This window comes from Oryctolagus cuniculus, chromosome 12 (assembly GCF_964237555.1).
Source record: "Oryctolagus cuniculus chromosome 12, mOryCun1.1, whole genome shotgun sequence".
NCBI lineage: Eukaryota > Metazoa > Chordata > Mammalia > Lagomorpha > Leporidae > Oryctolagus > Oryctolagus cuniculus.
Window position 1 is genome coordinate 1,510,001 of NC_091443.1, and position 13,906 is coordinate 1,523,906.

At 55.4% G+C, this 13,906-nt stretch overlaps 1 protein-coding gene across 1 annotated transcript in view; it reads right to left on the reverse strand.

Moving 5' to 3' along the window:
* Window positions 1–13,906, reverse strand: part of AGBL1 (AGBL carboxypeptidase 1) — a 636,726-nt gene that overhangs the window by 383,836 nt on the left and 238,984 nt on the right. Inside the window, exon 18 of the mRNA XM_070053460.1 lies at window positions 9,227–9,407. Within this exon, the coding sequence (XP_069909561.1) occupies window positions 9,227–9,407 (181 nt within the window). The remainder of the gene's footprint in view (window positions 1–9,226; window positions 9,408–13,906) is intronic.

Sequence of the window (13,906 nt, forward strand, 5' to 3'; positions counted from 1 at the left end):
CATCTGCAGGTACTCAGAGCAGGGGCTCTGTCGACCCCTCCAGCCTCCCCGGCCCCATGGCTTCCCCTCCGTGGGTGGGAGGAGGGGAGGGGAGGAGAGTCGCCAGCATGCAGTCATCCGGCCACCGAGGAGGAGCCGAGCCTTTAACAAAACCGGCGCATTTCCCCGGAGCCGCGCCGCGTGATCAATGGCTCCGCAACGCGGACTCATTTTTGATTTACTGCTTCTGGGAAGTGAGGGGACCCATCAACTCCAGGCACAGTTGGCGAGAGCTGGGGATTAGCATTTGGCAGCATTTATTATCGCTGTTTATGATGGCATAAATTAGGTTTATGCTGATATAATTAATAACCCTAAATTTGGGAATAATAAATAGTAATATTTTTTCGAAGCTGCGATGTCAGAGAAGGCAACGGCGTCCTCAGGTCCCGACTCCGCTCTGGGTGCAGGCAGTGGCGGGGGGGGGAGGCGTGGGGAGCCCCGCACCCTGCACCCTTCACTGGCGCACAGGGCTGAGCAGCGGCGCCGCCCCCATTCCCAGGCAACTGATTTCCATTTCCATCTCCACAGCCAGGCTCAGCAAGGTGGAGTGCACCGCGCACCCTCCAGAACCCAGACGCCGACCACTCATGGAGCCCACACGACTCCTGTGGCCTGGGCCCAGCCACGAGGTACGGGCACGGAGCCCACACGACTCCTGTGGCCTGGGCCCAGCCGTGAGGTACAGGCACAGATGCCACACGACTCCTGTGGCCTGGGCCCAGCCGCGAGGTACAGGCACAGATCCCACACGACTCCTGCGGCCTGGGCCCAGCCGCGAGGTACGGGCACAGAGCCCACACGACTCCTGTGACCTGGGCCCAGCCGTGAGGTACGGGCACAGCCCGCTGCCCCTTCGCAGCCTCTCCAGCGCCTTCCACCGGGAGGGTCTTGCAATGTCCTGCACCTCCCGGCCAGGATCTGAGAACTCCTGAGCAACTCACAAGGAAAGAGCTCAAGGCAGCACACAGCTCAGCACTTTTAGATTAAATTCGCGTCCGTCCTCCACACAGGAACCTGTGAACAAAAGCCGCCAGACGAGAACATTCCGGCCGCCGTCCGGCTGTTGGGGAAGGCGCGGCAGCCTCCTGGGTGGCTGAGTGGGGCCAGGAGGCGGGGGACAGAGCCACAGCGCCTGGGTCACATGTCTTTTCTCATCGTCATGTGGGAGCAAAGGGCGGAGACTGAAGACCCTGAGCCCACTCCTCACAGAGCCCCACGCACAGGGCAGAACCGCAGCCCTCTTTTCTCTTTTCAGTTAATTTGTTTGAGAGAAAGAGAGATTCCACCTGCTGGTTCACTCCCCAGATGGCCACAATTGCCAGCGCTGGGCCAGGCTGAAGCCAGGAGCAGGGAGCCTCACCCGGGTCTCCTACATGAGGGGCAGGGGCCCAAGCACCTCCTTCTGCTGCTTTCCCAGGACATTGATAGAGAACTGGATTGGACGTGGAGCAGCCAGGACCCAGGCAGGTGCCCATACGGGATGCTGCTATCCCAGGCAGCAGCTTCAGCTACTAAGCCACAGCACCAGTCCCTTGTCTGACATTTTCATCCAAACACACAGCCTCTGCTACGCATCCAAAAAAGTCCTGGATTTTCTTAAAATCAAGTAAAGTGCAGATTCCACGCAGTGTTGACTCTGCTCCATCCCGCAGGGTTTGAAACAATGAAAGCCACCGAGAGGCCCACGTCTGCACAGGTGCCTTTGTCAGCTCAGGGCAGAAGGCGCTGACTCTGCACACCTGAGCTCCCTCCGCTGAGAGGCTGTGGTCTGAGGACAGCAAACTTGCCACAGGGCCTGGCTCAGAGGAGGCCTGTGCTGCCCCAGCTCGCTCTGGAAGGAGAAATTAGGAACGAGAGTTTGCAAGGAAGCACCATGCCGAGGTCAGCGTCACACCATCCCTGAAGAAATGATGCCGCCAGTGCCCCATGTTTGCAGAGGCCACAGAGCAGGCCAAACGCTCCCATATGGCCTGCAGCCAGCCATCACCCAAGCTTCGCCGGGTGGCACAGTGCCTTGCTGGGAGGCCTCTTGTCCCGCCCTACTGCAGCTGGGTGCTGGTCTCTGCCCTTGCTACACCCCTACACATGGAGCTCCAGAAGCCAACTGAACAGCAGATCTACAGACAAGGGAACCACTCGCATCTGATCCAGGAGCCGTGGACCACGTGGACCGGCGTGGCTACCAAACCCTGGCCGTTGTGACAACCAGACAGGCCCCAGCTCCGGGCTGCGTCCCAGGTGTTCCTTGAGGACCACTAGTGACAGCTGAGAGGAGGAAACAGTGTTGGTGAGGACGACGCCCACAGCTCAGCAAAACTGAAGCTCCAATGGGGCAGATGCAAACTTCCCCTTCTAAGCTCACCTGTAGCAGGACATGGCTGCTGGGTGCCCCGACCTAGTACTTAGGTGCCCATATCCTACTGTGTGGGTTTCAAATGATGTCACCTTCAGAAAGGCCAGGCGCACCCAGGGTTAGCCCTGAGGGCACTCACACCAGGCACCACCACTTCCCAAGGCTATGCTACACACATTTAGGGCGAGGCCAGGAGGACTGCCTGGAAGTGGGAATGCAGAGGCTGACAGCCCAGGGAAGAGCCGGGTTTGGTCACTGGGCACCCAGCATGGAACCCCTGCCCCTCAGTCATGGGGCGGTGTGTCCCTCAGTCTCTGTTTGCCTCATGTTTTTAAGTCTGCAAAGCAGGAGTAAAATGTCTTCCTTTTCAACCAGCTGTAACAAGTAGAAGTCAGAGTACAAAATTATATGTTTAGCCTACCAGATTGACAAAAAATCAAAAGGTTAATAGTGCACAGTGATAATAATGGTATGAGGACCCAGAGCTTACACCCACTACTGGTAGGAATTTAAATCTCTGACTTTTCTTTTTTTAAATTTTATTTATTTATTTATTTTGGGGAAAGGGAAAAGAGCTCGCTCCTATCTGGTGGTTCACTCCCCTAACTTCCTGCATCAGACCACAGCCCGGAGCCAGGACTCAATCCAGGTCTCCCACGTGGGTGTCAAGGACCCAAGTCCTTGAGCCGTCACCCGCTGCCTCCCAGGGTGGGTATCTGCAGGAAGTGGGAGTTGGAGCAAAGCCAGGACTGCGCTCCACGATGGGATGCAGGTATCCAGGGCAGCCTCCCGTCACCAGGCCAACACCTGCCCCAACTGGGCCTTTTCCAAAGAGATTAATCTGGCCATAATCTGCATCAAATATAAATTCACCCAACATTTGGGTCAATTGACTGCTTTTGAAAATTTATCTCAAGGAAATTAGCAGAGGAATTCACCAAGAATAACTATCTATTGTTTATAATACGGGAGAGTTGTTTAAATTATTATGGCCCATCAGTAACATGAGATTGTTATGTTAAAACCTGATGATATCATTTGTATCCTTTGCCACAGGAAGATGCTGTGAGTTTATAAATTATACCCTAAAATGTATTATCTTGCGAATTAAAACAGGCATGGTTCTAGAAACATATCTAAAGAAGCAGCTGGTGTACCTGAAGCAGTCAGTTTGCAGACAAGAGACCGGGGGATTTTCTCTGACTTGCGCCTCCCACAGCTGCACTGTGTGGCGGGCACGCGCGTGTGAACGCAGCCCTCGGAACCAAGCCCCGAGCGCTCCTGGGGTTGGGTGGCCCTCAGCAGCGTCTTCCCCCGTGCGTACGGAGTGTCCCGGGGGGAGGATGCATCCTTTGCCCACGGAAACAATGCAGCCACGCTGTGTTCCAAAAGCGTCTCACACAGCCGGGCGAGCACCACGCTCGTGTGTGCTGGGCACCCAGGAAGTGCGTGCTTTCCGCTCATTTTCTCCTGTGGTCCAAATCGCAAACTGCAGGGAGCAGACTCCTCCGCCCGCTGGATTCCAAGAAGGTCTGCCAACGAGGGGCATGAGGAAAAGACAGGAAGGCAAGAGAAGCAGAGAGAGCCCCCGTCTGGCCCAGTTCCAGGGAACGCGGCTGGAGGCTGCAGGGGGTGCAGCCCTGCCTTCACGCTGCACTCCCTCCAAGGGGCCAGCGGCACCAGGACCACACAGACACCTGCACCCTCCAGTGTCCCCTGTCCACTGATGCCCAGCCAGGTCCAGTCCCCACCCCAGAGCTCCAAACCCAGCCTCATGGAGAGCCCGCAGCCCTGGTTCTGGGAGACCCCTCCTTGTCGCGCACTGCCCCTCCCACAGCTGGCAGCTGCCTGCAGTTCTCTGTCTCTCACCTTCCATAGCTCTGCCTCCTGAACTTCTGGATTCTGCTACCCAAGGGGTGTGAACTGACTCCCACCTCAGCTGTCGTCTTCAAAACCCCAGTATCCTGGCTCTGTGATTTGCTGTCCTTGGAAAACACTGAAGCTGGGCCACCATCTGCAGTGCCTACATCCCAGCTGGGCGCCAGTTCGAGTCCCTGTTGCTCCACTTTTGATCCAGCTCCCTATCAGTGCACCTGGGAAAGCAGCAGAGGATGGCCCAGGTCCTCGGGCCCCTGCACCCACGTGCGAGACCTGGAAGAACCTCCTGGCTTTGGCCTGGCCATGGCAGCCATCTTGGGGAGTGAATCAGCGGATAGAAGCTCTTAATCTCTGCTTCTCTGCGTAACTGACTTCCAAAAAAATAAATAAATAAATCTTTAAAAAAAGGCAAAGAAAACACTGAAGCTATTTTAACTCCTTTAAATGCCTCAATTTTACTGCATGCAATTCTTGGAGGAGATCAGCTCTTATTATTCACTGTTCCCTGGGGCGTCTCACTGTGCACAGTCGCTGCCTCCCCCTTCCCAATAGTAACCAAGCCGCAGTTTCTTAAATCCCAATGGCGCCCCTGAAACAAGACTGAGGCTTCGTGGCACTCAGCTGGAGCGTCAAGGAAATGGCAGAGACGACCACGCAGAGGACATCTGAGACCGTTACTGCACGGTGGTCTTCACGGTCAAGTGGCCGGTCAGGGATGGCCTCTTCTAATGGCCTCCATGCAACAGACGCTGCTTTCCCTCTGTGACCGACAGGACACGACAGTTGGACCACAGAGCCCCACGTGAGGCCTAGAAGAAGCCTCTCTCACCTTCAGCTCCCTTCCCCCAGCATTGCAGGGCACACTGCAGGCACGCTCAGGCGCCATCTGCAGCCGCAGCCTCGCGCTCCCCTAGGCTACCCGAGGACGCCTGGGAGATGGGAGGCAGGACGCCGCAGCTGGGACCGAACGGCTCACCAGTCTGCTGGGGGTCCCCAAAGCTTCATTCCTGCACAAGTTCTTAAAGGATTTGCTTGCTAATCAGACCTCTGTACTTGCAATGGACCCCCACATCTACAAGCCACTGCTACGTGTGATTTTACAGCCAAGAGATATTCAAAATAGAGCTGAGGCCAAAACGAGACGGAAGAGGCACGGCCCAGCCCACGGGGAGGTGAGCCCGAGGAGGGAGAGCCAAGTGCTTCGTGACCCAGCTGAGGGGGAACACGCCGCGGAGGGGCCGTGGCCCAGGGCCCAGGGCCCACCCCCATCCAACGTGAGCTGGTGGTGCTGGCAGCCAGTCCTCCGGTAACCGAGGAGGAGGTATCTAGTGCAGCAGGCTGGCAGGACCAGGCAGAGCGCCAAGGCCCGCACCGAGCTGGGAACTCAGTCCCATGCCAGGGAGCCTCATCCTAAAACGACAGATCTCGGGGAGTGCTGTGCTTGGCTCCCCCGGGCCCCCCGCACACGAACATCTGGGTCAGCAAGCGTCAGCGGCTGTCAGCTTCAGGGCTCCAACTCTGTGCAGCTCCATCCCACCCTGCGAGGAGCCCAAGGCTGGAATGAACAGGGAGTTGAAGCTGGGCAGACCGGGCTCAAAGCGCCGCTCTGCTAACAAGCCGGCCATTGACCTCGGGCGTGGCCGTGTGTGCACCACCAAGACAGTTTCTCCGAGCCATTTCACCTTGAACTAGCGACGTGACCATAGATAGCACTTTCCCCTCGTGCTTCTCCACGTCCTCCTCATTGAGGACCTGAGAACACACAGCGCACACGAACACTCCCAGCCAGAGCATTTTAAGAGATTTTAGTTCTAATTTCCTCAACTCACAGCAAAGCAGGGCAGGAGAGACAGGAATTCCGATTCTGGCTCTGCAGTTTCCTTACTGGGAGACCCCAAAGACTTACGTGTTGCAGGGCCACAAGGACGACTAAATGACACAAGATACGCAACAGCAGTGGGCTCCTCACTGCCCAGGAGAGATACAGCCCACGAGAGTCCTTCTGGGGAGGAGGGGAGCCTTCACCCACAGGAGAAGGGCCAGCACAGCCCCAGACACCCCAACTGCCGTGACCTTCAGGGCCTCGACCCGATCTCCGTGGTTCGACCGTCTTCTCCGGTGCGCTCGGCTGTTCCTCCACAGCCCCCACACAGCTTTTGCCGTGTGGACTTACAGTAGGTCCTACGGCCTGTGCTCCTGCTTGTTCCAGCCCACGGAAGACGGTAAGTCTGTGATGTGCACACTCTAAACCTCCCGAGCTCTGAGCGCCGTCGGCAGACGATGTCAGGCTGTGTCACTGCCACAAAATAAGAAACAGTGGGCCTGGCACTGACTTCACGTCCCGCACCCTGTCCCACCCGCATCGTGTCCACCTCTCAGGCAGTTGAGGGGGTCACCTGCCTTCTCCCACTCTCTGCTCTAATCTCCCGTTTCACTTGCACCGCAACCCAAGGTGGCGACTCCCTGCTCCGCGTGACCCACTCGAACAGAACCCCGATAGCTGATGAACCATGCCCTCAGCGGCCCCAAATCTCACGGAACTCAGCTCCATTCAGTACGCACCACCAGGCAAACTGCTTCTTGTAGAACGTTCATAACTCTTCATCTCTGTATTTTTTCCTGCTCAGACATGACCTGGTCTAGAAAGTTCCGGCTTTGTCTCCCCGTCACTGTTACCAGAACCTGCCCACGGTCCCCAGAGGTTCCATCAGCATCACCTCTTACCTATCCCTGTGAACTTCAGAGGCCCACTGTTACGTGTCAAGGAGAAGGCCTGGAAGGTTAGGTGCCGCGTTCAGGTTCAGGTTCTGGGATTCCTACAGTGAGCACCCGCAGCTGGCCAGGCGGCAGGCAGTTAACAAGAATGTGCCCAGGGAAAATCAGCGAAGATGGAGCGTTGGAAGCAATCCCACATAAACATTTAGGGGACTTGCGAAAGCTGGGCGGGCAAGGGATTCCCACGGGGAAGGTCAGCATGTATGAGAGGGTCAGATTTGTACCCAGGGTTCCTCCCAGGAAACCCCACAGCTCGCGGGGCAGAGCTCCAAGCTCAGGAGCACACACTCCACCTATTATTCACAAAGAAGCGGCCTGCCCTGAAAGGGTGGCAGTCGCAGAGCTGACGTGGGGGACCACGTGCCTGGGGTGCTCTGAGGACAGCTCAGGAGCCGAGACGTCGGGCCTCTGCCGTGAGACGCGAAGCACCCAAGGCAGCCTCATTTCCTCTTGACGACACGCTCCAGCCTGCGCACTCTCCTATCAGCAGAGTAACACCGTGGCTTCCGAATCCCTGCAGGCCAGGATCGTCTGCCTGGCCCAGGCGGTCAGCAGGTGTCTGAGAATCCGGGATGAAAGATGCGGCACAAATGGAAAGGGGAATTTGAGTCACAATAAATAACGGTAATGATGATGGATGCCGGTGCCACTGGGAGTAAGCTGGCCTGCCATCTGGGAGCCCGAAACGGCCAGCTGTGAGCTGCAAAGACCGTGTGTCCAGGCCAGGAGGACACGCGGGGTCTGAGACCACAGGAATCCTTAACCGAAACCTGGAGCGGGTCCCTGCTTGGGCGGCAGGAGCCCTTGGAACGGAAGCAACTGCAGCACCTCATCTGCAGGCTTGGATGCTGCCTTGGGCTTGTGAGAGCTTTTCCAGAACGGTGGACAGCGAGCACATCGCCCTCCTCTTCCAGCAGGCAGAGGACGGGCCAGAGCCGGGGCAGGGGCAGGGCTCAAGGCCAGGGCTGTTCCCGTCCCCCCCGAACCCGCACAACCCAGCGGGAGGAAAGATGACCGCAGAAGACAGCCAGGCTGGGGGGACAATGGCCACGTGGGATCAAGCCTCAAGACGCCGGCTTGGCTGCTTTCTGTCCATTGGTGTGAGGAAGTCTTGGGGGTAAATCCCACAGCTGCTCAGGCGGGCAGGGGCCCCTCCGCTGACCTGTGTGACCAGGGTTTGTCCAGCCCGAGTCTGGGAAGCGTTCCTGGTGCCAGGGGTCTGGCCGGCGCTGCCCAGTGAAGGACACGGCCCCCAGGCCTCCCATGTGTGAGGGTGAAGCAGTCACGGGAGGGACAAAGGAGAGACCCTGCCCTCTGCCCCTCTGTCCCTGCTGTCCCGTGCCAGGGCGACGACTCCGGGAGCTCCGAGCCCCAGGCCCTGACCCATCAGGAAGCCACAGCCCATCCCCTGCACGTGAGAATTCTGTCTCCACAGCGCAACCTCGCTCAGCCCTGGGAACCTGTGCTATTCCTCTCTTTATCCGTTATCATCTTTATAGTTTTAGCCTTTTTAATTATCTGTCTTTACTCTGAGCTGATCCTTTGAAGTCAGTCTATTCTCAGCTGTGTAACAGTTCATTTCTTAAAGAAATTACTGCTCCACCTACTTTAAACCATTCGTATTTGTCGCTGTAATTTTATCTCCTTGAAGTTTTTGTTTTCTTTTTATAGTATCTCCTTCTAATTAGCATTTCTTTATAATTCTCATTCTATCTCTTCTGTTCACATTATTAATACTGCTCTATTTTCTCTACTTTCTAAAGTTATGTTTTTACATCTTCAATACTGATATTTTAAATTGAAAATACAATTTGAATCTGCAGCTTATGAAATTACTTTTTTCAATATTTTCTGCTTATTCTGCGTTCTATCTTCCTTTTCCTGAAACGAGAGACAGGGTCCATCCCTGGATAACGGAATTCACCGCTACCATGGGCAGGGCCGAACTCTCCAACCCCGAGGTGGAGACGAGATGAGTGACCGTGGATCCCGCCACCTTGGGCCTCCACCCACACACCCTGAGAAAGCTGACGCCGCCCACTCCCCACCAGACTGTGCACCCGGAGGCCCGTGGGGCTGGGCTCATGCCCTGATTACAGCCAAACACGGAACTCAGCGAAACGCAGCGAGAACACGGCTGTGCCGCGAAGGAAAGCATCGGCCAGGAGCCTGCCGTACTTGCCACTGACAACGCCGTCTGGGTTGAGCATGGGGATGATCTTGAAGATGAAGGCCTCCCTCAGCAGCCTCGCCGCGGGGGCCCCGCTGACCAGGAACTCCAGGGCCCCCTTCATCACCCAGCTGGCGTTGCTCTCCCCTGGGTGGACCCGGGCAGTGATCACCTGGTAGGGACGATGTCCTGCGGGAGAAAGGACACAAGGAAAGCCAGCCTGAATAGTCTTCCAGAATCACCCCTGCCAGGCACAAGGAGGCAAGTGGGGCTGTTATCTGTGATGCGCATCTCCTCTGCACCTGCCCCCGTCTGCAAGACTCCCGAGACCCGAGACCTGGGGCAAAAGATGGAGGCTGTCGTCAGAAGCGCGAGCGCCGAGTGCTGTGGGGGGAAGCCAGCGAGTGGATTTTAAAACTGTAATTCTCCAGAACCTTCCGTGTGACCCTGCAGCCACAGGTCTGAGACCGCTCTCATCCTCATTCGCGTCAGCTGTGAGCTCTCACGCGCTGACCTAGTTTCTCCAAGGCTATTTCCACCAGCATAATGCGGGACAGAGGCAGACCGCACACAGCTGCGACAAGAACAACACAAACACGACGTCGGTTCACTCCTCCGTCCCCGTGAGGACAGCTCTGACCGCCCGGCGCCCCGCCCCTGGCACAATCAGGGCCGAGGACAGCACGGACGCAGTGGGCACCCAGTCCCTGAGAGGGGCTGGAAGCTCAGTCCTGGGGTTTGCCTTCATCCGCGGCTCCCTCTGCAGAGGGAGTCGGGGAGCCCAGCCGCAGGACGTGCGGGAGAATGCCTGCCGGAGCAAGGGCAGGCTGACCGGAGGCACAGCACGAGCCTGGCTCGGGAGGGAAGTGCGATGGATGGACGAGTGACGTCCGCCCCACCCAGCATATCCTCAGGGGAGGGGCTGTGGCGTGAGAACAGGAAGCCCCAGTCTCCTCTGACCTCTGGGCCAATCTCGTTTTTCCCCACTTTCTTTTCCTTTCTTATTCTCACCCAATTCTTCTTTTTCTTTTACTTCTATTTAGTAAATATAAATTTCCAAGGTACAGTTCATAGATTACAATGGTTTCCCCCGCCATAATTTCCCTACCATTCACACCCCTCCCATCTCCCGCTCCCTCTCCCCTTCCATTCACATCAAGATTCATTTTCAATTCTCTTTATATACAGAAGATCAGTTTAGCATATATTAAGTAAAGGTTTCATCAGTTTGCACCCACACAGAACATAAAGTGTAAAATACTGTTTGAGTACTAGTTATAGCATTAATTCACATTGGACAACACATTAAGGACAGAGATCCCACATGAGGAGTAAGTACACAGTGACTCCTGTTGTTGACTTAACAATTTGACACTCTTGTTTATGGCCTCAGTAATCTCCCTAGGCTCCAGTCATGAGTTGCCAAGGCTACTTTTGAGTTCGCCAACTTTGATCTTATTCCGACAGGGTCATAGTCAAAGTCAAAGTGGAAGTTCTCTCCTCCCTTCAGAGAAAGGTACCTCCTTCTTTGATGGCCCCGTTCTTTCCACTGGGATCTTACTCACAGAGATCTTTCATTTAGCTTTTTTTTTTTTTCAGAGTGTCTTGACTTTCCATGCCTAAAATACTCTCATGGGCTCTTCAGCCAGATCCGAATGCCTTAAGGGCTGATTCTGAGGCCACAGTGCTGTTTAGGACATCTGCCATTCTATGGGTCTGCTGTGTATCCCGCTTCCCATGTTGGATCATTCTCTCCCTTTTTTATTCTATCAGTTAGTATTTGCAGACACTAGTCTTGTTTGTGTGATCCCTTTGACTCTTAGACCTATCATTATGATCAATTGAATTCTCACCCAATTCTTTCTTCTTCCTAAACTCTAATGACAAATGAAGTATTTGCCAAGTATAAATACCCCAACCGCCAAGTGACCTGAAAGTAATACACCAGCAATTTCTTTCCAAATCTTCAAATCACTGTGGATTGAACAGGGCTCCTCTCTCCTCAAACAGCAGCTTTTGCGAGGGCGCCCGCTGGGTCAGAAATCAGGCGCAAAGAAAGACGATGCTGAAGAACTTCTGATAGCAGAGCTGACGGACGCTAACAGGAGATGCAAAAATAAACCTTTAAATGACAGCATCACACTCTTACCGTCGCCAGCCAAGACAAAGAGGGAAAATGCAAGGCCTGCTCCAGGTCTCCTCTGCGTTTCTGCTGACAGCCAGTAATCCATGGAGGTCTGGGCCCGAGGCACAGGTCAGCGTGCTTTTGTGACTATGGCGAGAGCAGGCCGCCCTATGTCGGAATAATACTTGGTTGTGTCTTTCCTGGAGCAGGGGCCTGGGGTATTCCAGGAACTAGGTGGGGGCACTGAGTAGAGGACGCTGAAGCCATACAGTTCTTGTTCTCTCAGAGGACACGGCATTGGTCAGTGGTGACAAATACACAAGCCAATAAGAGCAGGTGAGCTAACGGGGCTGCACGCAGAGCCCCACGACGGCTCTCCCTGGACGTGGTGTGACGGCAGGCAGCTGGGTCTTCCAGGTAAGCGCCATCTCGCTAGACTGAGAAGGTGAAGAGAATTTTCTAGGATGATGACACTTGCAGACAAACAGAGACTGAAAGCTGATGCATTTAAAAGTAAAGAAAAGGTCTGGTGGTGGAAGCAAAGAGCTAGAGGTGGCCAAACATGAATTCAGAAAGAGAGGCTGGGGGTAGCGGGTAGAGCTGCTGCCTACGATGCCGGCATCCCACATGGGCACCAGTCCATACCCTGGCTGCTCCACTTCCAGTCCAACCTCCTGCTGTTTGCTGGCCTGAGAGAAGCAGCAGAAGACGGCTCAGATGTGTGGGCCCCTGTGTGTGTGGAGGGGAGACCCGGATGCAGCTCCCAGCCCCTGGCTTCAGCCTGGCATAGTGCTGGCTGCTGTGGCCATCTGGAGAATGAACCAGTGGTGGAAGCACACACTCTCTCCCTCCCACCCTCTCTCTCCCTCTCCTTTTCCCCTTCCCCATGCCCAAAACTCTTTCAAATAAATAGATCATAAGAAAAGAAGAAGTAGTGTCGGCTGGGGTCAAGCTGGTAAGACCCCTCCTCACACACTGTGTTTAGGGTTTGGACGTCACCCTCAGGGCAGACATTCTCAACGGGCAGTGGGCCTCTCGGGGGTTTCCTGGGTTGATAATGGGACCTCCATCGCCCTGGGGCTTGGGATTTCGCCACAGGACACAGACATCCTGCCCCTGCAGATTCAGTATTTGCGGACGCGACCAGCAGTTGACTAACTGGCGCTCTCTATACAGGCACGATGGGGGAGCCACGGCTGGCGCGCGGGCACAACTGAAGCTAACTGGCGGTCAGCTTTCCCACTCCCTCCTCTGCTCAGTCGCCTCTCTCCTTCCAGAGCAAGCTGTGTTGGCACTCCAACAAAAAGCCTGTGGATGGACCCATACCCAATCAGCAGCCCATTTTCAGGCCCACAATTCCACATCGCTGTCTTTGTGGTTGTGAACTCTGCTCATTTGCAGCGTGTTGGACAACACCAGTGAGTGCTCCTAGTCCAGCACGAAGAATCAAAAATAGCTTAAGCTCTTGCAAATCGTCGACGTCAGCTGAACACGCGTTGTCTGGGCCAGTTGGCTTCCATCGCCTGATGGACCCAGACAACGCGGGGTGTTTGCCAATAAGCCAAGCAAGCTCTTGCAGAGACATCAGCAGCGTGTCTCTCGCCTCTGCAGAGCAGGCTGGTAACCCGCTGACTGGAACCCGCCGCAGGACCTGCCCGGCTGCTGGAGCTCCCTGCAGAAACACACGGCATACCCGGTTCTAATGGAGACACAGGCAGCACTCGCCATTCCCAGCGGCGCTCCTCTCCTCCCTCCAAGACCTAAGGTGGCTTTACAGAGTTAAACCTCTGGGCGCCTCCACTGCAGCTGCCAACAGCACTCCAGAGAAGCTGCAAGACGCAGCTGCAGCTCGTGTGCAACACGCATGCCCCGTGTGTTCCTCCCGCGACCGACACGCAGTCCCAGTAACCGTTCTCTGCTCAGGGTCTGCCGAGAAGCATCGGGTGTCTGCATTTATTTTTTTTTCTCTAGAACTGATAAAATCTATCCCAGACATGACTGCAATCCATAGGAGAATCACAGGTGGCCATATTCTAATTTTTTTTTTTGACAGGCAGAGTGGACAGTGAGAGATACAGAGAGACAGAGAGAAAGGTCTTCCTTTTGCTGTTGGTTCACCCTCCAATGGCCGCCATGGCCGGCGCACTGCGGCCAGCGCACTGCGCTGATCTGAAGCCAGGAGCCAGGTGCTTCTCCTGGTCTCCCATGGGGTGCAGGGCCCGAGGACTTAGGCCATCCTCCACTGCACTCCCTGGCCTCAGCAGAGAGCTGGCCTGGAAGAGGGGCAACCGGGACAGAATCCGGCACCCTAACTGGGACTAGAACCCGGTGTGCCGGCGCTGCTAGGTGGAGGATTAGCCTAGAGCCGCGGCACCAGCCCATATTCTAATTCTTACAGTTACCTGTTGAATGTATGCCGGTGCAAACGATATCTGTGAGGAGAAACTAGGAACAACTGGAGAACTGAATAATGTTTAAGAGATGTCCAGCGAAAGGCCAATGAGAGGTTGAGTAAACACTGCAGATATGTGGGATGAAAAACTGGAGATGTAAGGGATGATAT